The 26,035-nt window shown below is 47.1% G+C and overlaps 10 protein-coding genes across 10 annotated transcripts; 7 read left to right on the top strand and 3 right to left on the bottom strand.

The window, feature by feature from the left end:
* Positions 1-1,274: 1,274 nt before the first annotated feature.
* N7529_003455 (fungal specific transcription factor domain-containing protein) lies at positions 1,275-3,969 on the top strand (the record flags this gene model as incomplete). The annotated part of the gene is made up of 7 exons (XM_057238982.1): positions 1,275-1,509; positions 1,572-1,979; positions 2,049-2,359; positions 2,411-2,491; positions 2,573-3,180; positions 3,241-3,423; positions 3,534-3,969. The coding sequence occupies 7 exons, from the start codon at positions 1,275-1,277 to the stop codon at positions 3,967-3,969; spliced, it is 2,262 nt and encodes a 753-aa protein (XP_057098277.1).
* Positions 3,970-6,031: 2,062 nt separating this feature from the next.
* Positions 6,032-8,171, top strand: N7529_003454 (DUF3435 domain-containing protein; the record flags this gene model as incomplete). Its single annotated transcript, XM_057238981.1, has 5 exons — positions 6,032-6,237; positions 6,312-6,449; positions 6,507-7,151; positions 7,227-7,603; positions 7,684-8,171. 5 exons carry the CDS (start codon positions 6,032-6,034, stop codon positions 8,169-8,171), a joined length of 1,854 nt encoding a protein of 617 aa, XP_057098276.1.
* A 6-nt stretch (positions 8,172-8,177) lies between these two features.
* N7529_003453 (uncharacterized protein) lies at positions 8,178-8,678 on the top strand (the record flags this gene model as incomplete). The annotated part of the gene is made up of 1 exon (XM_057238980.1): positions 8,178-8,678. The coding sequence occupies one exon, from the start codon at positions 8,178-8,180 to the stop codon at positions 8,676-8,678; it is 501 nt and encodes a 166-aa protein (XP_057098275.1).
* Positions 8,679-11,782: 3,104 nt separating this feature from the next.
* On the top strand, positions 11,783-14,694 carry N7529_003452 (Zinc finger C2H2; the record flags this gene model as incomplete). The annotated part of the gene is made up of 5 exons (XM_057238979.1): positions 11,783-11,922; positions 11,981-12,191; positions 12,239-12,550; positions 12,602-13,103; positions 13,205-14,694. The coding sequence occupies 5 exons, from the start codon at positions 11,783-11,785 to the stop codon at positions 14,692-14,694; spliced, it is 2,655 nt and encodes an 884-aa protein (XP_057098274.1).
* Positions 14,695-15,676: 982 nt separating this feature from the next.
* N7529_003451 (uncharacterized protein) lies at positions 15,677-16,216 on the top strand (the record flags this gene model as incomplete). The annotated part of the gene is made up of 2 exons (XM_057238978.1): positions 15,677-15,888; positions 15,940-16,216. 2 exons carry the CDS (start codon positions 15,677-15,679, stop codon positions 16,214-16,216), a joined length of 489 nt encoding a protein of 162 aa, XP_057098273.1.
* A 10-nt stretch (positions 16,217-16,226) lies between these two features.
* Positions 16,227-16,765, top strand: N7529_003450 (uncharacterized protein; the record flags this gene model as incomplete). Its single annotated transcript, XM_057238977.1, has 2 exons — positions 16,227-16,659; positions 16,716-16,765. The coding sequence occupies 2 exons, from the start codon at positions 16,227-16,229 to the stop codon at positions 16,763-16,765; spliced, it is 483 nt and encodes a 160-aa protein (XP_057098272.1).
* Positions 16,766-17,825: 1,060 nt separating this feature from the next.
* N7529_003449 (uncharacterized protein) lies at positions 17,826-18,779 on the bottom strand (the record flags this gene model as incomplete). Its single annotated transcript, XM_057238976.1, has 1 exon — positions 17,826-18,779. One exon carries the CDS (start codon positions 18,777-18,779, stop codon positions 17,826-17,828), a length of 954 nt encoding a protein of 317 aa, XP_057098271.1.
* Positions 18,780-20,470: 1,691 nt separating this feature from the next.
* N7529_003448 (uncharacterized protein) lies at positions 20,471-21,148 on the bottom strand (the record flags this gene model as incomplete). The annotated part of the gene is made up of 1 exon (XM_057238975.1): positions 20,471-21,148. One exon carries the CDS (start codon positions 21,146-21,148, stop codon positions 20,471-20,473), a length of 678 nt encoding a protein of 225 aa, XP_057098270.1.
* Positions 21,149-23,322: 2,174 nt separating this feature from the next.
* Positions 23,323-24,066, bottom strand: N7529_003447 (uncharacterized protein; the record flags this gene model as incomplete). Its single annotated transcript, XM_057238974.1, has 1 exon — positions 23,323-24,066. The coding sequence occupies one exon, from the start codon at positions 24,064-24,066 to the stop codon at positions 23,323-23,325; it is 744 nt and encodes a 247-aa protein (XP_057098269.1).
* Positions 24,067-24,696: 630 nt separating this feature from the next.
* N7529_003446 (uncharacterized protein) lies at positions 24,697-25,857 on the top strand (the record flags this gene model as incomplete). Its single annotated transcript, XM_057238973.1, has 3 exons — positions 24,697-24,846; positions 24,899-25,539; positions 25,614-25,857. The coding sequence occupies 3 exons, from the start codon at positions 24,697-24,699 to the stop codon at positions 25,855-25,857; spliced, it is 1,035 nt and encodes a 344-aa protein (XP_057098268.1).
* Positions 25,858-26,035: the final 178 nt, after the last annotated feature.

The raw sequence follows: 26,035 nt of genomic DNA, 5'->3' as shown, positions 1-26,035 counted from the left end.
GGGTAGATCACTCTTTCGTCACTGTGGCAGCGCGCGGGTACCAATCGATCGAAGGTCAAGGTAAACCGCTAGCGTCAGACCGTTAGGGGACATCTCTGGATGGAGGAAACGAATAATCTGTTTGGGTGGACGAGCTTGCACCTCGGGCCGTGGGCCTCACAGTACGGCAAACCGCGGTCCCCCCATCCCGGCACCCTGGTTCCTCATCCGGAAACCACGTCCTATTATTCATCTTTTTATCTTTCAATCATAATTATTTATTTATAAGTAAACGAATGATAAAGGTAGGGCTATATTTTAGTTTTAAATTATTATTTTAATAACTACATATATATTTTAGTAAAATAATCTTAAGTTTTACTAGGTCGTGCGGAAGACTACTTGCCAAGGCCTAGCGAGGACCCCTGGCCGCATTAAGATCTCGTGTTCCAAAGGGCTCATTATGCTAGCCCTAGATATCAATAGTCCGTTGGTATAATTTTCTCTTACCCGCAACTAGCTAGTCTTGCTGTTGCTTGGGCATTTCAGTGTATCTAAGTCATGGAATAAGCCTCGGTGCAGATTTTTGGTCCTTGCTGTTTCATCACAAAACTCACCCTCTGGGATCATTCCTTGGAGGTTTTCTTTTTGCCCCAAAGACACAAAATTAACCATTCTCCTTACAACGTTTGCAAGGTTGAGACCTCGGAACCTCGGGACCTCGGGAACCAACGAACTCTATTAGTCATCCAGCTGAAGTTGTAGGTATCGCCTCTCTGGTAATCTTCTTGCCTCTATATGCTTTCGTCACCCTTCCGCGAACTTGGCTTTAGGTATCTATTTTAGGAGCAGCCAGAGCCTCGATAAGATATACGTCTTTGTCTTTTGTTCATCTGGACTTCATCAATCCTGCGCTAATCGACCGTGATATGGAGGCTGGACAAAATATCAATTTATGAGTAAAGATGCGTACGGCCTGGACGGAATTTTGTGGGGTTTTGAAAAACAACGCGGTCACCGGAACTATAAGATGGCACGTAAAAGTCGCATTCCCGACTTATCACCCATGATTCTACCATTTTGAACTCCTGGATTGAATATCATTGAAAGAGTGGATATATCGCTACGTCATGACTCGAGGTCACGAAAACCTTGACGATCCTAGAGCATCCGAGCCTCGGTCTATCTCATACCCGCGGCACCGAGTAACAAGCCAACGGCCCGTACACTGTTTGCTTTGCTTTCGTCAGTCTTGCTCACCTGACGGAAGCTGTCCAATCGGCTCGACACGCTAGATGGTTTCGCCGCTCCCCCAAAAACCTCGCTGGTCCTCATTCCTCGGAAATTGGATCTTCGACAAAAGTAAACAAGTCCGGGCAGAATGTCGGCTACACCAGCGAACAATCCTAGGATGCCGACCCGCAATCACCGCTCCGCAATTGCTTGTCAAGCCTGCCGCCAGCGCAAGGTTCGGTGCAGCTTGGCTATCACGGGCACCCCTTGCATCGGTTGTACTCAAGACCGCGCTGAGTGCGTTATTGTCCCAAAGCAACGGAGGAGGTGAGAGCAAAAGGTTGCCATACTGTTTGAAGCTGTTTCTCTGAAGAGTTTTGGCCGCAGAACCCAAAAAGCACGTCGCGAGGCCGTTGAACGCCGTGATCCGGACCACATTCCGGCGTCCGATTCTGCTGAAAATCGAGCTTCCGATCATGAATCGAATCCTAGTATAGAGATCTCTAACAGGCCTAATGGACAATATAATGCGGCAACAGTTCCGTGCTCCTCCTATCGGACTCACGATGGAGAAGGGGGAGGGAGCCACGATGCAATTGAGGTCGGAACGTCGTCGTTTCAACAACCTCAATCCCGATATACCAGAGACACCACTGTTAGGGTTGAATCTGAAGGCGACATCGAGAACGAAGAGCGAAGTGGAGTGGAGATTGCAACAGCAGCATTAGGGCAGCCTCAGGAAAATGGTCAGATACCTTTTTACACCGGTAGGTATCGTTGTGTGGTAGCTCTTGAATCGGTGGCTATTGAATGATACATGCTGATCCATCCGATAGGAGGCCAGACGGGGCCCACATACGCGCTGGATATTTGCTCGCCGGAGAAGTCATTGCCCAGACACTTTCTTATCCCGTCGCACGCCCGATTTCCTCTGTCCGATGCGGACCAAGGATATCTCCAGGCTAAAGGAGTGCTCACGCTTCCCGGGAAAAAGAGTTGCGAAAGTCTTCTTCGGGCATACCTCCATCACGTTCATCCATTAATGCCCATCATTGAAGTTGATACTATTCTGGAATTTCAGCAAAATGGCCGACTTCACGAGTACAATCTCCTCCTTCTCTGGAGTATATTCTTCGTTGCGGTGAATGTGAGAAATTCCTGGTGGTTGTGATTGTGGGAGTACTCACGAAAACTGCAGTTTGTCTCGCGCACTGTCTACGAACAAGAGGGCTATAAGTCCCGAAAAGAAATGAAAGCCAGTCTGTATTCACGTGCCAAAGTGAGTATGGATGCTACCTGGCTCAGCGAGCGCTTGGATCTTCCAGTTTGGGTTGGAAATGCTAAGTTTTCGCAATTCTAGTGCATGTATGCCGTCGGCGAGGGAATGGACAAAATTGTTCTTCTCCAATCTTCTCTTTTGATGGGATTCTGGCTATCAGAGCTTGATGAACATATGCAACCCTTGTATTGGACTGGAATCGCGATCAACCTTTGCCAGATGTTAGGTTTGCACCGCAATCCCGATTCTTCGAAGTTCAATTGTAACATCACCGATCGACAACGGTCCCTCTGGCGTCGTTTGTGGTGGAGCTCATTTTACCGAGATCGTTGGCTTAGTCTTAGTTTTGGAAGGCCATCACGCATTGATCTCAATGACTGTGACACGCCTATGCCCACGGCCACCGACCTGCTCGTTGACGTGGGTGGACTACCTGAAGGTATATCGGCCGGTTTTTTGCCCGCTGGCTTTCCCGGGCTGGCGTCGTACTGGGTGACACTAATTGTACTGAGCAAGCAGTTGGGTGCTGTTATTACCATGAACTATCAAACTCTCAAGTCACGGCCGACGATTCAACAATTTGAATCTCGTGAAGCGGAAATTCTTCGGTGCACGTTGCCCGATCAGTACCAGGCTGGCCTCACTGATCTAGCACGATTTCATTCACTGCATGTCCATTTGCACTACCAGTGGGTCCAGGTGCTCTCAACACCAATGTCGTTGTACTAACCGCTGATTGACACTGGTAGAGCACTCCTTATTGCTTTCTACCGGCCGTATGGAACTGATTTCCCCATCGATCTTGATCCTGTTGTCCGGAGAGACTGGCAACATCGGATGCGTCTAAGGGCCGGCGATGCAGCCTCAAAAACAAACGACATTATTGATGTTCTGGCTGAAGATAATCTTCTGGAATACGCGGGGCCTATGACGTAAGTGTTCAGGAACCTTTTGTTTCTTTCTTGTCGTCCCGTTGTGTTGCTTGCTCCTCAGCAGCCGATCTTATACGCTGTCGATTAACACGACTTATGACGGACCTTAGACCCTCACTCCTAGTTCCTGCGATGCAGACCCACCTGCTCTTCTATCGATCGGCCGATTCTCTGACGAAACGCCTGAGGCTTCACAAGCTCGAGATGTGTATGCTTATCATGGAAGAGCTACAAAAAGTCTACACGGTTGCTTCAATATACCGCGGGATTTTTCGTAAGGCTATGGAACAAATTTGTCCTTTCTACCAGGCAACGACTGCCATTTCTGACCAGGGAATGAGTTCAGCTCGAACCACTAATACGAGCGGCCGAGACTCGATAGTGAATGCAGCGGCTGCTCATCAGCTTCCAGAAGCTGTATTTGATAACAATTATCTCCCGGCCAATAGTTCAGAGCAAAGGAATGAACTTCTAGGAGACTTCATGGATTCGTTGATGGACGAGACCTCAGTGTTTAATTTTTGGGAAACATGGAATCGAATGTGAGAGACTATCCTTTCCTATGGGGGACGGCCGACTGAGGGCTGGGTCGGATTATGGGTTTGTGTCTTTGCATAGGGGAATAAGAATGGGACTATCATTAGTCGAGTTAATTATTATACCCTTCCTCGTTCTCATAGTTAGTATTAGATTTTATATAGTCTTAATTTATAGTGACCCTCTAATATAGACCTCGCCCTTACCTATATAAACTTAGCGCATTATGATGTGTACAGACACACAGCCCCATACGCTCTGCACTTTTACTTTCCCCAAGCCTTCTCTGCTCGCTATATAGGATCGTATCCCTCCATGTGGCTTGGAAATAATACTGTAAAGTTTCTGTTTCACTGCATTGCCAACCTTGTATCAATTTGATGTCCTGACTCTTCTGTGCTTTAGACATATATTTCATATCTCTGTGAAAGTCTTGAATGCCACTTCTTGTTGTTCACAACCCTTTCTCTTTCTTTATTCCCTCTCAATTGTTGTCCTTATGCCGTCTCAGCTTAACTCGCCGGCTATTTTTCACTTGAGGGACTTCATAAACAGCGTAGGACCCGACCCGTCTCGGCCTGGCCAGGGACTTGCTCTACAAATTGAGGCTTCCTTACATCTTTATTTTCAAACAGATCTCTACTCGGACGATGTTGACTTGACTGAGCTTCCGACCACCATACATTTCTTTGCCTCGCCGGGTAAACCTCCATCCTACGAACCCAACAAATTCATCCATGCTTGGGGCTCGTTCTTAACCTCTCTCGACCCGGACGGGTCTCTACATCTAATTCTACACGCACATGAGATTGACTGGTGAGATACCGCATCACAGCGCCACCCTTGTTTCCCCACCGCTGAAGGTTTCCTTAGCCATCCTGGTGACCATTCTGATCCTCATGCATACAATATGCACTGCCTAGAGGCCGCTCTCCCCACCGTTAGCTTGCTAGGAATGGTCAGCGGTGGAGGGGGCCAGTTGAACAACGGGTCTACTCTGTTGCATTATGACCTAGAGACTCATGTCTATAATCTCTCCAGCAAGGCACCTGTGGTATTTACAGTTTCTGTTTACTTGGTTTAACATCTGAGCAGATAGTTGTCCGGTTTTATATCTAGGTTCAAGGACTCAAACGTGTTGGTGGGGCCAATGACCGATCGGTTTCAACGAGCTAGTAGCTCCCTCATATACGGTTGCCCGTTTCTCGAAAGACAGAATCTGAGGGCTGGCGGTGAAGTTGATGCCGATCGAGCACGACATCGGTTTGAGTCGGTTCGTTCTCGGATACGTTTATGGCAAATAATGCGGGTTAAACAAATGCCTAGCAGAACGTAACCACGGGGGACATAGGCGATGTACCCTATGCACCCTGTAGAACATGTGGTCCTCTATCAATTCATCGTCTAAAACAACACCCACACTCAACCTACAATCTCTCTTTTTGGCTGATCTTCTTTAACTCCGAGTAAATTTCGATTTGGCCCGAAGCTGCCAGAATCGGCGTCAAATGACGCCAAAAATGGCGTCGCCGGCCCATGGGTTTCTTGCCACGGCCGCAGCGGCGAGTCGTCCACGCACTCACTACTGCAGGCCCGACCCACCCCAACACGCTTTGGGCGTCTCGTTCATGAGTCCGGCACAGCTCATCTCACCCTCTGCTCGCACTCTGCTCACCCACTACGCTACGCACCCCCGGCTCACCTTCTCTCGCACTTGGCCCATGCAAACATGCAGGCTTCTTCTGACTGGATACCGTGGGTCGGAAAAACTGGTTGTTGCTAGCGCCTAGTTGGTTGTACAAATTGCGACCGAACTTCCTCGAAATTGGAAGTATTACCCTTCTCCCGGTATAATCTTGTCGCTCTGAGTTTTGTTTTACCATAGTTCCAAACTGCGAGGTCCCAAAATCAGCTTGAAATCTCCAAGTCACTACGCTTTCCTTACGCCTTAAGGTACTTGCCCCCCCCCCCCCCCACAATCGCCCATACCGCCACATAAAGCTGACCTTAACAGATGGCAAGAAGTCGAGATTCCTATAGCGATGAGAGTTCAAGCTCCGAATCATATCGCATGGTATCAGACGCAAGTGGCTCTAACGCGGAAACCGAATTTCCAGCCCTGAAAGCCATGTGTCACCATTCCGCAAAGGCGGTCCTCGTGCATTCCTTTTGGGCAAACGCGGACGCAGCCGAGCATCATCAGCAAATTTTAGCAGCGGATCTAATGATGACGGGGAAATCTTCACTCGTCAGCAAAGAAGAGCGAAGAAGGCAAGAGTAAGGAAACAGTCAACGCAGTTGAGCACACGCCAGCAACAGAACGCTCGACAGGGGAATAATTCCAGCTCTAGCTCTAGCGATACTGATGGGGACGATTCTACAACGGATCCAGATATCGAGTCAGATGATACATCATCAGATAGTGATGACGACGGCTATGCGGATGGGACCAGGGACATGATAGCACGGATGCGCGATCGTTGGGAAAGGTATGTCAGCCCAAAATTAGGGAAGTAAAATCGGAACTGATGACCACCCAACAAAAGATTTAGTCGAAAGCAGCATAAAAAGGACCAGCTATCTTCAAATTCAAAGTGGGCCGATCCGAATATTGCTCTTCGCGCTGTAGGAAAGAGGGAACTTACAGGTTTCCTTCGCTGGTGCCCCCAGCTACGGCGCGGCAAGAATGGACGACGAGTGAAACGAATCAAAAAGGCTAGTTCCTTGGACACGAACTGGAAGATGTTTCTCCGCCACTATGAACAAGTCAACGGAGATCCAATGGATGATAAGCTCGGCCGGCGAATGAGAAAGGTTGAAATGAATCCCCCTCCCGTCAATATATGGCTAACAAATGGGTTTGAGCAGAGTATACGACATATTGTGAAGCGAAAGAATTTGGACACCAAAGAAAAGGAGAAGACCCCGATGTATATTGAGGATTTGGTTCCTCTCCAGGAAACTGTGCTCCGCACAACGGAGAAGCGGTTCCATATCGGGCTTCAGAGAATGCAACAGTGTCTCTATAACCTGATGGCTTGCTTCACCGTCAATCGAATCAATACGATGAGAATGCTGCAATATAAACATCTACTGTGCTCAATACAACGCGACCCCAAAGGTGGACCACCCCAGATCTTGCTTGAGATTACTTACAAGTTCGCCAAGAAATACCTCGGTGTGACGCAAGGGTATGAAATCATCCATTTCTCCTTTCCATCTGACCTTTGTACAATTGCGTGGACATACGTTCTAAGTTTGATTAGGAACACTTTCATGATTCCAGAGATCATCTACGATCCATCACTCATGTTGAGCCCGCATTCGTTTTTATTGGGCATGCTGTTCCATGACGAAACCTTTCGTGCCCCGGGGATAAGATCCATGGAAGACCTTCGACGCCTTTTGCTGGGTGGAGGCCGGCAGCAGATGGAAGTCCCACTAAAGCTCGAGAAAGCTGAACATTTTGTGTTCTGCAAAGTCGAAGCAAATAAAGGCAATATCAAGTTCCATCGTTACCGGCCTAACTCAGTGGGCTCATTATCCGGTCAGCTTCAAACCTTCGGGGAAATCGCTGGCTTTAAATGGAGTTTGTTTACGCACCGCTTCCGATACGGCGGCGGAACAATTCTGAATAAAAGCGGTAAATTCTCCTTATCCGCGAGACCTAAAAGGGTGATGAAGAATCCAGCGACACTGACATTTGACCACTGAGGGCTGTAGGACTGGTTAGCGATGCAGAACAAAATTTGATTATGAAACACGCCGACATTAGGACATTTCTGAAACACTACCTCCCACGCCGCATTGGTACCGACATGCAAGCCTTAATGCGAGGGCTGGAACCTGACTCTGCAATGATGCGGGCGGTCACTCGAATGGGGAGATGGATCGACACTCGGCGGCCCCGTGAGCTTTCAGAAAAACAGAAGGCAAGTGTAGAAGGCCTCCCCGAGCTACAAGAAGCCATCCAGAAACGGGACAGCCTCGCCAAAAAGCTTGACCGTGGCAGCACAAAGAGCCACAGACGGCTGGACCGGCTCCATCAATCGAAGAAGAATGTCACAAACACGCGCAACCGGCTGCTTTATGATCTTCGGAAACGCGTGAGAGACGATTTTGACAGTCAGCAGGCTGTCGTAGACATCGAGCGGCAACTCGCCGGCAGTGCGATTCATGATGAAGAAACCAAAGAGATTTTTCGGATCTAAGAACATATGCTCCCCCAGCAGATATTCCTGCTAGGAAAATTGACTACTTGGCCGACAACATTATCTTTGGAGGCAGAGTGGACACGGCGAAATGAGGCTGTGGAGGCTGTCCGCATGTATTGCGACGTGCGCGAGGGTGGGCCTCGCCGCGGTCGACGGCGTGCTAGGCAACCGCCGTCTACTACAAACGATATGGCAGTGAAAGATATTTCAAATTCTGATCCCACATCCGACCAAACGCTATCTTTGCCATCAGAGGAAGATATGCGAGAGGCAGAGATACATATTCGAACGGCCATCAAACCATTGGGATGCTTCCAATGCCACGGAAATTCGGACGAACCGGATGAACGTCGAATGAAACATTATTCTCGCCACAACCACCTTTTGCGTCATTTTAGAGCCACGCATTTGGACGACCGTCACTGCAACTACTGCAATAATGCGATTGAGCATGAAATGGAGTTGAGACGGCACGCACATGACAAACATCGTCTTAAAACCTAAGAGAATGCTGCTGTTCTAACTAGAAGGTAGCGTCAATTATTCTTTTGCTGGAATCGCTCGTCTATTGATTTTTGAGATTCGTTCACTGGGCTGGATGCCCTATGGCATTTGCGATTGGCTTCTTCAGTATATTCAAGAGGTGTAATCCCGGTGAAATCACTTTCGTAATGGTTGAGATTCCTATTTTTTTGAAGAAAATCGTGTAAGGGGTTTGTTGAATGCACCATGAATACCCCATAATATTGAAGAAGCTATAAGGCGTCATATCGAATTTGCAAATGGGACGAACCCAAATAAGCTAAGAGCGGAATTCCCTTCTGTATCAAGTTTGTTTTTCTCGCATCTATATGGCAAAAGAACACTGATCATCTCGACGGAGCTCATCTCTGGTCCATGGTATTGTAACATAGTCTTTCCCAAATGAGACAGGTGTCAATGTGTGACCTAAATTGATGACGTCAAGCCGCGATACATACTCGAGTAGTGACAATCAAACCTGATAGCGTACAAAGTGATAAGGGAGATACGACGCCAAATGGACCTAACAGGAGTATCATATCTATACTCGTTTGGATGTGTTTGCAATATGGCGGTTGACTAAAGCTAGCTTCGCTCATTCATGTTTAAGCCATAAATGACAAATCCGATCTCACTTCGTGGAGGATGTTTATAATCTGATGCAAAGAGGTCGAGCACCGAATTGAACTCGATCGATACTGCTGCATATCGGTTTGAAGAGCCTGGACTATTGTCTGGGATTCCTGGAGCCTTAACTTGAGATTTCGAACTTCGACCTCCAACAAAATATTTTTCTCTTCCTCTTTTCGAGCTTCTCCACAAGCTTCCTCTAACCCATGTAAGGTTGGAATTGTTCCTGTACCAAAAGAGCGCCTATGAGTGATATCTCTAGTTTCCAAATTTGCGTTATCCGATACTATAAGAGGCTGTGATATAGTAACCCTTCCAGGTTCCTGATAATCAGTCGTTAGTATATCAATGTATATACCGCAACAAGGAGACCAAAAAATACCTTTTCCGTCTCGCCAACACCGACAGCACGAAATGATTTGCCGATTTCACTGTATAGTTTCATATACGCGCCGACTGAATGCTTACTTAAATGCTTGTCAAACAGCGGAATAAGATTCTCGTCGAGAATCCTCCAGGCATACTCCACGTTATCTCTAGTCGCTTTAAGCCGAACCTGAGATGGAAAAACGGTAATACCTAGTTGTTCGCCTTCGGTATCCGTTAGTAATGATCAATTTAAATTAAATTTACTCACGTATGTGTTGTGCTAAGCGCTTCCGACACTTTGACCGCCAAGACGCACGTCTTGAATTTCCTCTTGGGTCTCCAGCTGACATCTTTTTTATTGGAAAGGGACGGGGGCTATAGGCGCAGGCGGATTTGAGCCTTTGCATTCCACGTAGAGGCTTTGCGATTGACCTGAAAATCCCTATAATGGTCGCTAGAATCGGGTTATGCACCTAAAGTGGGGAGGCAGTGGAATCTTGAACAGGGCCGGTAAAGAAGCTACCAGTAGGATGACTGACAGAGTCCGGGAATAATTTCACCGCAAACCGAGTTACTTATAGCTTATAACCTCCACGAGGGCGATCATACACAGAAGGTGAGCCTGAAACTATACTATGGATCATTGGGTGAACCAAAATGGTGTCGCAGGCCTGTGCGGGGTGGGGATTGTTGCGAGCCAAAACAGTGTCGCGCAACAAAAATGCACCCTACCGGGCTTGTCCAAAGTTTGAGTGTCCCGAGAATTTGTGGGGACTTTGAGCCAGAAAGGGTTCTTAATCGGCTTTAGGGCGCGAATGTGGAAGTCTTCCATCATCAGCCAAAGCTGATTGGCTGGTTCCTCTCACCCTCAAAAGAGCAAGGCACGGCGGAGACCATTACGCACCATCCTCGTTTGCTCGCTCACCATATTCTCACGGTCACTCTTTTGCCGTGGTACTGGAAGGAGTTTAACCCGCTTTACTTTGTACCCGAAACACAAGGGCCACGGTTTCGAGAATCAAACATATAAATGCTAGCTTTTGTCACTTATCAACCATTCACTCTGTATAAATTTATAGTCTCGGCCCTTTTACCCGCCAACTCTCGTTCGAGCTGTGAATTTTATTATAATGGCCAAAACATCTCGCAGACGCTCTACAGTGCCCAGCTTAGAGAAGAAATCGGTTCGGCAGAAGAGAGATCGGCGCAAGACGAGTTTAGAAAAGAAGTCACATGAATATAGCAAGATGTGCGGAGCAGATGTTTGCTTGGGCATACGAATTCGAGAATCGGGACAGGTGTTCATCTTTTCTGCCGATGCATCGGGATTTTGGACGTTCTTGAGTTCTCAGCTAGTATGTGCTACGAGAAAAGTCTCTGTGGCTTCAATCATCCTAACTTTCCTAGGACTCCTATTACCCAACGCCAGTTCAGAGAACCGAAAAAAATCTCTGATTAGCGGAGCATCTTAGTGTTCAACAAGCCGGTCGAACAAGAAACGGGTCTAAAGAGGCATACGCATGAGAAACACCTAGAACACTATGCGGATGCAGCTTCACCTAGAGGATAAGAGATTTTTTTCAGGGATTCTTGTTGACTTCAGAGTGCTATAAAACCAAACGAAGGCAGATGGACGTGAATATTTGCGCAAGCATCCAAATTGAACAGCATTCAAGAAGTTTCTTCGTCTTGGACGACAGCGTAGAATCAAACTCTTGGCGCCTCTCAAGTTGGATCTTCCTTCACCAGTGACATAGGTATGATTCTTTGGTTGTTTCTGTACAGTACAGTACAGTAACGAATGTCCTAGGATAAAAACGAAACAAACAAGAAACATACAACAGCATGTGTATGACCGTGGCCACCTAGCGCCCACGGTTCGGGCATGGGCGGCTCGCCGCTCTATTCAGGGCACTCAGGGCAGATATTCACCCACATGAATATTCCTCACCCAAATATTCAGCCCGTACAGCAAAAGGTACATTTCCCATGATGACCAAAAAAGCTACAAGTATCCTTCTTTTCCCCTCCGTTTTCATCTCTCCGGCCTCTCTTTATCGCCCCGACCTCTCTTTGTCACAAGCAAGATGCGTACCAAGCATGACCCAACGTTGAAATATATGGCCAATATTGTGGATTTCGGGGAGCATAGTAACAATGAAATCCAGCGGGCAGTGCTGCCACGAACAGAATCTGGTTATAGTCACACGTTACTTATTTTTGACGAGTAAGTCTCAGCCATGGGAGCAGAGAAGCAAATCGCTTAATGGTGCCTCTATCCCTAGTTTTGTCAAATTACATCCACAGGCCGTCATTCCGCCGGACATCAGAACCTGCAGGGCTTTTCTCGAGTGGGTTGCAAGAGGAATGGACGGTCGGATCGAAGAAAGACCTACAGTCGAGACGATTCAGGGATTTTTTAGGAAATTCGCCACTGGTATGAAGAGACAAAGAGACATTGAATTCCCACTAGCCACTAGGACTACAATCAATGGGGTATGCACCAGCATCATTTCAAATCAATCAGGGCTAATACTAGACAGTATATCGTGGGAGAACTAAAGATCAAGATCCCTCTCTCAACTGAGCAGATGAATAAAGATGGCGGTGTATCCCCAAATGATTTGACAATCTTGATGACTCAATTATGGTGTCGAGACTACCATCAGTGTCGTGGATCCCCTGCCGATCGGGCGAGAGTTCAGCTGAGTGCCGCAATGCTCCTATATTGCTTTACCTCTGCACGCACGGGGGAAGTTCATGAATCAACCGCCCGGAGACACGGAGCCCGGGAGATCGAACAGGACGGCGAGGATATTGATTTAGAATCCCGCGTGATGGCTGCTTGTTATAAGGTGTGTTCAGACAAGGAAAGAGAAGCTAGCACTTAAAGCTGACTACATTAGCATTTCGAACTCACCATCGAGACTGTGGATGGTATGACAATGCTTGTACTCACTTACGAGCGCGAATTTGTTAAAGGATATTGGCGACAGACAAAATGGGAGATTCCCAAGCACGCATTCTACGAAGTGTACACCGAGGATGTGCCTATATTTCTAAACCTTTTGACATTCTTTTTACCAATGGCCACCGCAGATAAAGCTTTCAGAGATTATGGTTCAGTGAGCGAGATCCTAGATGCTGTCGACATACATGAGAAAGTCGGTCCTTCGGAGGATAAGATCCTTGAGGTGATTCATGTCCGGCAAGAAATGCGAGATTTGCCAGTTTTTCGCCAATATCTTGAGCATAATGTGGACAATTTCAAAGGCCATGCGAGGGGAGCGGATTCCTTCGGAAAGGCCTTGGTCGATCTAGGGAATCTCCACTTTGGAGCAGCTCAGGATGCTTCCGAAGCGCACGTGGACCGACCGCGCTGGATTTTCCGCCCCAAGTCGAACGAACGTCTCGCAGCAATACTCAGAGGAACACTCATTCCGACCCCGGCTTGCTCCCAAATGGCTTGTTGGGCAATTTGATGAAAAGTCATGGCTCTTCTCAGCCAGCGGTTACTCCCACCCCTGAAAGCTCGCCCGCCATTCAGACTCAAAAGGGACGAGAAATCGTGGGTTTAACCATCTCTGTCGACCATAAGAGCCCCAAGATCTCACACCTTGCTATTGACAACACGAACATCAGTAGTGAGCCGGGTGCTTCCACTGCAATAACTACAAAGTCTGAGAATTCAAACAGCAGAAACATTCCCAAGGAGAACTCCACTGCCGCATCTACCAACTCAGAACCCATAATAATGGAAAAATGGACTGTTGAATCATCACCCAATATATCAACTAGGGCTGCTTCGACTACTTCAACCACATCCTCTACCCACAACCTTCGTGATGACTTGGCCCCTGGGCTGGAAAGCCTCATTGATGGCTCAACTAGTAGCTCCACATCATGGACTGCCTCGACTGTGACCTCCGCTGCCGCACCGCCGACCAAGGCATCTACTTCGCGTGCTTCGACTAAGTCAACGAATCCATCCACAGATATTGTTGATAATTTACGATCGAGCCTGGACATCCTCCTTGGTAGCTCAACAAGCAGTTTTGTCACTGTGGCGTCCAATGTATCTGGATTCTCTAGTGCCGGAAGTGCCAACAGTGCCGGCTCCAGCAATACCAGCGGCTTGAATGCGACAAGCTTCACTGCGAACATTTCGGGATTGGACCACCCTGACCACTTGGGTCTAGGCGACAATTCCTCTACCGAGAACAATATCACTGCTACCGTCTTCAGTAGGACTGCCATTCAGTCTATTGTACTACTCAATGTGTCTGTCTCCACAACTAGCTCGCTCTCGATCACCTCTCCTCCCATGGGAACCTCAAGTTCTAGTAGTTTGCTCAATGAACTTATATCTGGCCTGGATTCGCAGTACGGCATCACTCCTTCTGGGACTGGCATTACTGTATTTTTCCCAAATGTGTCTGTGCCCAGTATAAGCCTTTCGCAGTCCAAGTCGACCAGCGTCGCTTCTTCCCTGGGGCTGGGGGAAAACACCATTGTACTGATCCCCACATCAACCAACCGTATTGAAACAGTCCACATCTCGTACTTACCCAGTTTGAATTTTATTTCTGCTTCCGGTATTGAATTTAGCACTGGCATGAAATCTAGTCTTGGCACAACAACCAGTATTGGCACGTCTAGCACTGGCATCGAAACCAGTACTCGCATATCTAGCCCTGGCACGGAAGCTAGTACTGGCATTGAAACTAGCACTGGCATGAAATCTAGTCTTGGCATCGAAACTAGCACTGGCATCGAAACTAGCACTGGCATCGAAACTAGCACTGGCATCGAAACTAGCACTGGCATTGAAACTAGCACTGGCATGAAATCTAGTCTTGGCACCACAACCAGTACTGGCATCGAAACTGGCACTGGCATGAAATCTGAGACTGGTACCGCAACCAGTACTGGCACATCTAGCACTGGCATGAAAATCCAGCGACAAATAGTTGAAGAGCAACCAGGTCAACGCCTGTGACTTCTTCAGTGATGGGATGCTCGACTTGTAATCTAGCGTTGACTGCAAGGAAATAGAAGTAACCGGTTTTGATATCGACGATAAACTCAACTGTGCCGGCATTCTCATATCCGATTACTTTGGCAATGCGGACTGCGGTGTCGCTCATTCTTCGTCACGTCTCATTCGTGAGACAAGAGCAGGGTGTTTCGTCTATGACCTTCTGGTGTCGTCGTTGGACGGAGCGGTCACGATCGAAAAATGAGATCACTTCGCCATGCGAGTCGCCCAAAATCTAAATCTCGACATGCTTGCTGCTTTCGATGTATTTTTCCATAATACAATCGCTTGAGCCGAATGATCACTGGGCCTCTGATTTTGCTTGTTCAAACTCTTGTTTCAACTCTCCGGCCTCTTGAACGATCCGCATTCTCTTTCCTCCACCTCCTGCAGATGCCTTTAGAATCACGGGTCACCAATCTCATGTGCAGCCTTTCTCAAAGAGGTTTTCCTACTGAGCCATTCTACAAGTACTATCCACCTCTCAATTAACGTGTCGACCCTCATATTCCTCGGGCCGAGCGGACCGGATTGCGGAGATAAAGTTAGGTGGATCCTCGCCCCACGGCGCAACTCGGTCCGGCCGGGCGCGACCAGGGTGTATCCATACCTACGGTAAGCTCATATCAGCCGAGGTCTAACTCTCATGAGTCTCTGATTAAAACCAAATTTGTCGGAAACTATCACTTTAGAGACACGCATGCATACTATTATCATAGTGGCGCCATCAACATGCAAAAACCTCAATCTGTTCGAAGTAGGACCCCGAGATGGGTTACAGAATATTCGAGGTCGGATTCCGACGGCGACGAAATTGGAATTAATACGTAGGCTGGAAGCGACAGGGTTGAGTACTATTGAGTTGACTTCTGTTGTTTTGCCAAGGGTTATTCCACAGTTGACGGATTGTCAGGATGTGCTTTCGGATGAGGGCGTCAGGCGAATGAGTCGGAAGGAGTTGAGACTTGCTAATCTGATTCCGAATGTGAAGGGTATGGATATTGCGGCGAAACATGATGTTAAGGAGGTTGCTGTTTTTATCAGTGCTACTGAGGGGTTCAGCAAGACCAATATCAGCTGCTCTATTCAGCAGGGTCTAAAGAGGGCAAAGAAAGCTGCTTCTTTGGCTTTGAAATCCAATATTACTGTTCAAGGGTGACTGTACGCTTACGAATTTGACATGTTACCTTGTGCTGACTATCGCAGTTATGTCTCTTGCATATTCGCAGACACCTACGATGGACCCGCACAGCCATCATTAGTTCTCCCTTGTGTGAAAGAACCCCCCGATGCGGGCTGCTATAAAGTCAGCCTAGGTGACACACTAGGTGTCGGCTCTCAATCAAATGTCCGCAGCCTGATAAAATTCCTTCTGTTCAACGGCATTCCCCGCGAGAAACTTGCAGGTTACTTCCACGACACATACGACCAGGCGGTAGCTAAAGTCTGGGAAATCATACGACTGCGGGCTACAAGTCTTTGACTCAAGTATAATGGGACTTGGTGGCTGCCCTTTCGCACCTGGAGTCAAAGGAAATGTAGCCTCCGAAAATCTGGTGTATATGTTCCACAACGCGGGCATTCACACTGGCGTTGATCTACTGAAATTGATTCAAACGGGAGTTTGGATCTCAGAGCAGCTTTCAAAGACGAATGGCAGTCGAGCCGGGACATCACTTGCACTTAAGAGCAAAAACTTATCGAAAGTGAAGATCAAGCCTTCAAAAGATCCTTCATCGGAATGGGATTTCGCGAAGGAAATAGAACGGCTTCAGCTTCACCGATTGGGTATAAATTTGAAGATCACTTTGAATCGACCCAAAAGTGGCAACGCCTTGACAGCATCCATGATTTCAGATCTCACTTCAGTAGTGAAAGCCGTCGGCGAAGATCCACAGACATCTCGCATCATCATCACCGAGAACGGTAAATGTTTCTGCACGGGTATGGACCTTGAAAAAGGGAGTACACCAGTCGCGCAGGGCGGGTCGATCACCGAAGCTCAGTTTCAGCGCTTGACTGGTTTATTTGAGGCCATTGATCAATCTCCTAAAGTGACCATCGCCTGTCTGAATGGGCCTGCCTTTGGGGGCGGAGTCGGACTAGCCGTTTCCTGCGACTTGAGACTCGGTTCACGAGTACCCCTCCTTCTATCGGCCAGAACTGGGTTACAAAATTTGTTAAAAGACATCCTCATCTTTGCTCCCGTTTTCGGAGACATTACGATTACTAGCAAGCTAAATACAAATATCCTAAAATTCTTTCTGAATGATTTTCTCTTGTTCAAAAAATAGTTTTCACTTACGGCATCGATCCCGACGATATCTATAAATTTGATGGGACTAGTTTTGCAATAGGCTTCACCGATCTTCCGCAGAAACCAATTTTGGTCGTAGGTCTCGACCCAAAACCCAACCCGGGCCCAACACTGGGGACCAATGAACCCCAACTTAGACCTAACTCGACCCAAATTTTGCATAGCTTCAATCATAAAGCTGCTCTGTTACCAAAATAAGAAATAAGTCTGCAATTCAAAATATTCGATCTTTCTTATTATAAATCACCTTTTAAATGGCAACTTTGGGGTGATAAAGTACAACTTTGTTGAGATTCATGGCGCATCCAGGCTAGATGCCTGACATATAAGGCATGAATCTGGTGATCAGCATTAGACTTACCAAGTAGAGTATGGATCAGGAGAAGAGTTCTCATTTATATAGGATCTTTCTCTCCATGAGAGAAAGATCAGACTTAAACAATCTCGTTGGCCTTGATATTGATGCGTCCCAATTCAGTAGACATCCAATTTTAACAAACTTTTTCACTTATTAAAGTTCGCGTGACCAAGGCGTAGATACATATATTTGTCCTTCACAACATTCAGATACCTTTGGAGATTAGATAATCAAAATAGAATCCTGTTATTCCTGCTTTAGTTTGTTGATACTATATTTGAAAATTAGTTATGTATCAATTGACTAAAATATTCTAGTATATAGTAAAAATTTATTAATCAAAACCTGATCAAAGACCCATTCTGAATGCGTTGGTGAAATCGGAAACATATATTCTAAAGTCAAATACATTGTTGCTTAAGTCAAGCTTTCCAGAAATTTGTAAACTTCCTTTCTGGTGCGAATGGCTTCGGGCATTTCAGGCTCCCAATGATATGCATGCCACATGCCATCAGCGACAAGTAGCTCGACCCTATTCGAGACATCCCTTAGTTTCCAACTCAACCTAAGGCTACCACTCAATAAAACATCTCGGGTCCCTGTTGTAATCACGGTTGGAGGGAAGCCAGCTTCGAAGTCGGCAAAGAGTGGCGACACTAGGGGGTTCTTCGTATCGTGTTTGCGGATATAATTCTTCTCCGCTATGGCAGCTACAATAGCAGGATGCATGACATCCCTTCCCGCATTCGTAATTGGAGAATCTCCGCTCGCACTCAAATCCGTAGCTGGCGTATATAAGACGAGTCCAGCCATCATTGGCAATTTTTGGCGCTGAGCCAAGGCCAAAAGCGAGAGCATAATCTGTCCACCGGCTGAGGTGCACATGCCAAGAATATTCATAGCGCCGAAGCTTGCTGTGAGTTCTTTATAGACGGCAAGACATTGGTCCCTCGCCACAGGGTAGTGCGCCTCGGGTGACAACGTATATTCCACGGAATAGACTTTGATTCCAAACTCACCAGCCATCAGAAGAGCGCTCCTGTCTCTAGCTGTGGCTGCGATAAAACCCCCTCCATGGATATTCAACATAATTTTCGATTGCATCTCCAGCTTGATGATAGGAGGTTTGATTATCAAAATGTGCACACCAGCGATCACGGTGTTTTCAAATTCAAGCTGTTGTGCAGCGATCACGGATTCCTCGATCGGGTCTTCCATCTTCGCCCACCTGGAGCGAATCTTTAAAGCAGTTCTTGGCCCAGTCAGAAAGCGGGCGAGAAGAGTTGGGCATGGAATTCGCGGAATCTTATCGAGAAACACTTGCGCCTCGCGGCTGAGAGCCTCAGACTGCGCTTTCGTACGTGAGGGCATTGAGATGAAAAATCTTTGGTAAAGTGCGAGGAAAGTAGCTCAACGGTTTTCAACATATATGCTTGCTGTGACATCCCGCTTTGGTCGCAATGTACTTAGTGTCTCACTTTAGTCCGGTAATAATTTCACCGTACAGATGAAAAAAAGGCCCCACTCTTGTATTGTAGAAAACGCTGATGTCAGATTTGCCTCGCCGGCTCCAGCACGGAGTCGGGAGCGGGTAAGGCTTTCAGCCGAACGACAACGGAATTCCGTGTCCTTTCAAATCCCCCCGAAATGTCAGCGAACGAAAAAAGAACTACTCAACCTCACTAGGCTAACGTAGATGCCCCCTGGTTCTGTTTTAGACGGTGGCGGTGGCAGACTACTTGTCCCCGCCCCACTGCCCAAAGAGCCCTTTCAAGGATCCATTGATCTAGGTACTATCGAAACTCGCCTCCCTTGTTCTAGAAGTACCACCACCACCAGTTTCCTCGTATTGCACATGTTTCATATGATCTCTTTTGATCGGCATAATCAATAATCAAAAATAAACTGTACAGTAGTTATGGTATTGAAAAGATAATCTTCAAAGTAAAATCCAGTTTAATATGCTAACATTTCACAAGCACGATCTAAGAAAGCTGATCTCGCATATTACCGAACAAAGAGATATTTGAACAGAGCTGGGAAACTGAAAATCGCAGTGATTGTTTGCCAAACGGACACGAACACGCAGCGAGCGGCATAGATCCACGCGACGAAAAGCCTTGACCGGCGACAGCACCCCAGCCCAGAAGACGTGCTAAGAAGACCACCAGACCTACACGAACTCATACATCGTGGAGAAGCCCCAATTTCTGATTCAATAATGGATGAGCAAGTAACATTGAAAGAGATCCGACGAATCATCTGCTACCTGCAAGCAACCTCGCTGATCCAAGCTACCACGACCGAAGCCGACAGGAGATTAACATTGGCAGGGCCCGGAATGAGAAGCCCAAGCAGGAAGCTCAGCGGATATGGACACAGATCGATAGGCTGGATGCACCGTCACTAATAGACGATGCCCATGTTCGCAATTAAATTCTGCCTTTGCAACGTATACTTCATACCGTTTGCATATCGCTTCAGTGGCTTTTGCTACAACCGAATTGGCAGACTGAGCGTCCTTGGTGACCACCTGAAGTTTGGTGGCTAGGACCTGGCGTGCTGAGCTTAAAAGTCGTCTTAGTATCTCTGCTTAATTCATATACAAAATTGGAAATAGCAAAGTCCATCACACGTTGGCGAAACATTCGATGCCTTGTCAAGCGCTGCTCTCCAGCCTAAGCTGCAGTTTCCCTTGGCTTGGCTGTTGAATTGGTTAATTACTTTGTTGATAAAGTATGTTCCGATACCATCGAATCTTTGAGGTTGTATGAGTGAGTGGTACGTCACGCATACGGAGACGCCGTTGTTTCTCACGAAGGGCATCGGGCGGATTGAGCCGCAACATAGGTCAGCCACTAAGCCGTTTATGCTGATTATTGCAATGTTCATTTCTCAGAATTGGAAATTTGTATCGACATTCAATACCCTCCAATAAGTGGAAATCCTCACTGGTTGAGAAAAAGAAATTGACGGCTTGAAAGTATGCATTTAATAAGGCGGGGGAGGGGGTTCATATGAATAGAAAATTTGAAAATGTTCAATAGAACAAGCACGACAGACTAATCACCCATGACACTGCACAGTGAGACAAGCATTCCCAGTTCGTCCATTTTCTTATACCATGTTTGAACTTTAGACTCGAGACCTGAATCACATTTCATGGTAGCGCGGCATTCGGGGCCACCATGGAGCTTGTTCAGCTCTACTAAATTAGTATAATTTAGCCTTGTTTCGCTGCTCTCGACCGGGTGGGCGCGACCTTGCGCAGGGATAGCAAGGTCACGTACTTTGTTCCATGAAACCTCATCGGTTGCTTCCCAAAGAGATTTCGTTGCTGGAAGCTCAATCTCGCCAAACTTATGATCAATGTCACGGTCACATGGAAGACCATAGTCGACATCATAACAAGATGCGAGAATGAAATAAACAGTCGCTGTTCGTAGCTTAGACTCAGCAAAGACCCAGTCCTCCCAAGTTTGTCGACATCGAGGTTGTTTGGTTGGTGCCGTATAACCAGACAGCATTCGATGTAGATGTTCAAAGTTGGTTCTTAACGTGAAAAGCAGGGTAATTGGTAAATTCGGATGATGTTGTAACACATTATCGCGATTCGAGGTCAGGAGAAGAAGATAAATTGTTATAGCTTGCGCTGACGCAAGGTGTACCCATTTACTGGGCAAACATCGCAGATCATAGATTCTTTCTTGTTCCTGAGCAACAGTGTCCCAGAAAGACATGTCGTTTGCTTTGTGGCTGGAAGGAAATCTGCGGCATATATCTCGGCAGACGACAATTGGATTTACTGCATATGGAGTAATGTTTGACGTAGTAAGTATCGAGGGGTGAATAAATGGCGGGTAGGTGTGCTTATCCATCATTCTTTCGGAAAATGAGCACAATACTTGAGAAACCATATTTTTGAGGGGAGAAAGTACAGATCCGCCAGGTATCTTCCGCTGCAAAATACTGGTGGGAACTGGGGAGGGCATTTGAGACAGCTTCTTCGTGGTAGCCACATGAGACTTGCCAGAGCTTGTCCCAATTGGTACACGTTCTCTAAGTGTAGAATCACTCGACGGTTGATGCAGGCATAGCTCCGGTGGTACAATTGATGTTAAGGAGTGGTCTGACACACGACTCGGAGTATTTTGCAAGATCGCAAAATTTGAAAGTTCCGGAGTATGTTGCGAATACTCAGGGGGAATTCGTGTAAGATTGTGACGACGTTCTCGGGTAGCGGGAGGGTCATTCGTGTATAGACATTGTCTTTCTTTTTGATGGCATGTCTCACAAACCGGTTTGCGCGAATCGCAACGTGTTTTCGCCCGTATGCAAGGGAGACAAGATTTTCGACGTGGAGGCTGAGGATTCCTTTTTCGATTAAGGCAATAGCGCTCGTGCCTTCTCACCAATGAATCTGCCCTTTTGATCAGTACAACCTAAGCCACTGGCCACTTCAACAGCCACTCCATTTACAGACATGGCTTCGGGTGCAATAGGGCCTTACCTCTCCGGAGTTCTTTCCCACATACTCCGCAAAAATATTTCGGTGCAGAGTTAAGATTTCGGCCATTGTGTGTCGATGACATGTCTGCGTGCAAGGTGAAGGAGGCTTGATGAAAATGTGACAAACAAGGAAGTTGACTCGCCGGTGCGTCCGCCGTCCCATCACGTGATAACCCCATAAGTGGATCCAGCCTTGTGGCTAAAAATGCAACAACGTCAGTAGGCGGGGCATACCTGAAAGTATAGGAAGAATGTAGTGGAATAATGGTATTTGAATTCTATCGCACGCTGTGCAGCACGAGCAGATTGTCGCTTCTTCCCTTTTACTGTGATGTTAGACTCATGTCTTTGCTCGGCGGGCGTATACCTCCGAGGCCGCCCTCGTTTGCGCGCAGGGGCTTGAGGGCAGTCAAGCGCCATAATACTAAAGAAGAACTTCCGTAATAGCAAGGAACCGGAGTAAGAGGGATGGTATTCAGATTTCGAGCTTGCCAAAGTCGAGCCCCAAATAGGGGTCGATGGCATGGCCTAGAGGTAGGTTATTTGATCTATCATATAATCTTGGCAACGGTCTCTCAATGGAGCTTATTTTCGAGGACATCATGTAATATGGGTTCGGGTTCCAGTTCAACGGGACCCAGAAAATATGGGTTTAGGCCTGGCAAAGATATGATCGAAGATTCTGTAACCATTCTCCCTTCGTGACTTCTAAAAATGACCAATTTCAATAGGTTATAGCTCCCTAGACGCATCAATCAAAAGAAGTCTAAGTCAAGACGCATAAAGACAACAGCAACCTGGAGCGCCATTGCAATGTACAATTAAGGAATGTTGGAGGAATGTAGGAATTCAGTGATTGCTAGGAAGGATGCACACAACACTGTACATAGCTGCATCTCGTTCAGGAATAGACAGAGATCAGTCATGCTCTTCTAATGTCCTTTGCTTTTTATCTCTTTTTACCGGATAGAAACATAGTCTGTATCCAATACTTGAACTGAAAAAGGGAGAAGACTGATAAGAATTTCGTACAATACAAAACAACATGACAAGAGCGACATGACAAAAGTTTGTCAGCTAGGATAAGTAGGAGGCATGATGTTGGGAGACCGGATTTGTTTGCAAGAGGTAAATTCATAACAGAGGCACACGAGGGTCCACCTTTCTGCATTCCTCCATTAGTTCTGCGAACATTTTGCATTGCAAAGCCATTCCTTCTGCTGAGTCGGTAATTGGAGCTCTTCTATTGGACTTAATCAGTTTGGTTGTTTTATCTGCCGTTTCACAAATCCAGCCAACGTACTGTGCTAGATTGTAATCACTAATGTATGAACCATGCGATTCTTTTCCGACCAGCAGAATAGCGTGCAAATACCTGCTGGTACCTTCTGATATTGAATTTGGTTTAGATGCGAGAAGACCCTTGATCACAAAAAAAAGGGTAAACCGCGCCAAAATTTGTCCACACCGGGCCCGGTGAAACCTCGTTGAGTATGACACAATTTTTGTCGATTCGTCGTGCCATTTCCTTGATGACCATACTTCCTATGAGCTTGGAGTCTTGATAGCGACTCCTACCGTCGAAAAAGAGTTTGTCATCAAAATATTCCATCACTGGTCGGTCACCGGGAACAGGCTGCTTTACTAGGGAATGGTTCATCTGAACGAAACTTCCAACCCAAGTCAAGCGCGAAGGTCTAGATTTGAGAGTTGCTGTTTGCTCTAGCAATGGAAGTAACTTTAGGACCAAGAGCGCGTTTGAGTAGACGTTGACTTGCACGATCCTTTCGTGGCCGCTTTGTGTGATCTGAAAATCGAGACCACCCACACCGGCATTGAGAAGCACAATATCGATTGTATGCGTGAGCGCTTTTACGAGGTCGGCAAAAGCTTTCACGCTCTCAAAGTCGCCCATCTCAAGCTCTACCACGTGGATCACAACATTGGAACTCCCCGCAATCAATTTTGATTTTGCCAGGAGCTTTGCCTTGATTTCCTCACCTCTTTGAACATTTCGTACGCCCATAATGAGGGTGCCAATGTGCCGATGCACGAGCTCGCCGCAAAAAGCCATCCCTAGTCCATGTGTCGTCCCAGTCACGACAGCTGTTTCACCATGGAAGCTGAGAGAAGCGAAATGTTCAGACATGGTCGTCTTAAGATTGAGTGGCTCTGCAATCGATTGAAAAACTTTCGACGATTTGAAGTGGCTCACAAACCTTATATGGTTGCTCCGCCTGTCAAAGCTTCTGCCGATCGGTCTTGAGCTGGGCGGATTTAAGACGGCCGGAGTTAGTGTATACCGGACTTAGTGTTGATGTGGTTCAAATATTACTCACCTTACGCAAGGAAGAGAAAGTTGGCTGGAGAATGTAGGAAGTCCAGCATGCAATGTTTTGCCGGATCAAGTTAGATCTAAGTCAGCAAACCAGTTTTACTCCAACAACTAAGATGCACTTTTCATTAGCTGTTACATCTAGGGCTTCGATGGAGCCCAGCAGTAGCGCTGTAAGCCAGCTCATTCCTACGCATCAGGACCCGTTGACGTAAGAACTCCTACGTATTCAGTGAGTAACAACTTATATATAAAGCAAATAGTATAAGCTACTACAAGTGTCTGATAATTTTTAAGATATGTTTGACTTGATGATTTACAACGACCTGCTTGTAAGTTAGATTGAGTTCGTGAGTTTGGGTTTCGGTCTAATGCATAGACTAGGCAGGCAGCAAGGTCTAGTCTGCCACTGATGACCCACATGCAACTTATGCATCCAGTCAAATGTATGATAACGGCAACAATCGGACCAACGTTCATTCTTATTCATGGAGTATCCCCCTTTGTTGGGAGTGCGCCCTTGCCAGGACTGGCATGATGTATCTTGTCACGGAGCTCCGTGTCACGGAACTCCGTGTCACGCCGGATATGCGGGTAGACGGACAATAACTGCTAAACCTTATTCGCAGACTACTTGAATATAAAGACAAACCACCTCCTTTCGTTCCGCTGTTCACCCAAATGCCCCTTGACTTTCACAACCATCAAATCAGACAGCTACACCCTCCAATTCAACGCGATGGGTCGCACTGTTCTTATCACCGGCTGCTCTGAGGGCGGCATGGGTGCAGCACTAGCCAAGGAATTCCAACAACAAGGCGACCGTGTGTTCGCAACCGCACGAAATGTCTCTAAGATGGCCTCCCTCAAAGCCATGGGAATTGAGACCCTCATCCTCGATGTTACATCCGAGGATTCAATTCAGGCCTGCATAAGCCAGGTCTCTTCCGTCACGGGTGGCTCGCTTGACATTCTCGTGAACAACGCCGGGAAGGGCTTATGTATGCCAGCGATAGACCTGTCCATCCAGGAGGCCAAGGAGATATTTGACCTAAACTTCTGGGCAATCCTCCGCATGTCGCAAGTGTGTCTACCTCTTCTGCAACAGGCTGCGCGGGCGCATGGCCATGCTCTACTTGTGAACCAGACCTCCGTCAGCAGCGTGTTGGGTGCCCCGTTTTGGAGTGCATACAACACTTCAAAGGCAGCTGCCGCCATGCTCATTCAAAACATGAGACTAGAGCTAGCGCCTTTCGGCATCAAGGTAATCGATCTGAAGACTGGGGGGTGAATACCAATATTCACGATAACGACCCCGTCTGTCACCTTCCATCAAGCTCTCCCTACACTGTTCTGCAAAGAGAGATCGAGAAGTTTTCGACAGGTGATATGAACTCGGCTGGCCAGGAGCCAGGAGTGTGGGCAAAGAACGTTGTCAGCGACTTGAAGAAGCATAATCCGTCTAATATCATCTGGCGCGGCAAGTCATCAACTCAAATCTGGCTCGCTTCACACCTCCCTACTACAACTTTGGATTCGACGATGAAGAAGGTTGCGAGTCTCGACGTCTTGGAAAAAAGGATTCATGGAAAGACGTTGCAATGAGGTACTTGGCGGCAAGCAGGAAGGGGGAGCTACCATGTTGCCCTGACATGTAAAACTAGCATTTGCAATCTTGAATCTCCATGTCCTCCATAGTAAACTGTTTCGTCTCCTTCTACCGACCCTCAAGCGAGTATGCTCTTGCTAAAATTGCTGTACTCGCGATGGTTTCGGCGTCCTC

The sequence above is a fragment of the Penicillium soppii genome (assembly GCF_028829465.1).
Source record: "Penicillium soppii strain IBT 18220 chromosome Unknown utg000004l, whole genome shotgun sequence".
Classification (NCBI taxonomy): Eukaryota; Fungi; Ascomycota; class Eurotiomycetes; order Eurotiales; family Aspergillaceae; genus Penicillium; species Penicillium soppii.
The sequence above is the reverse complement of the archived record's forward strand: the minus strand, read 5'-3'. Positions and strand labels throughout refer to the sequence as shown.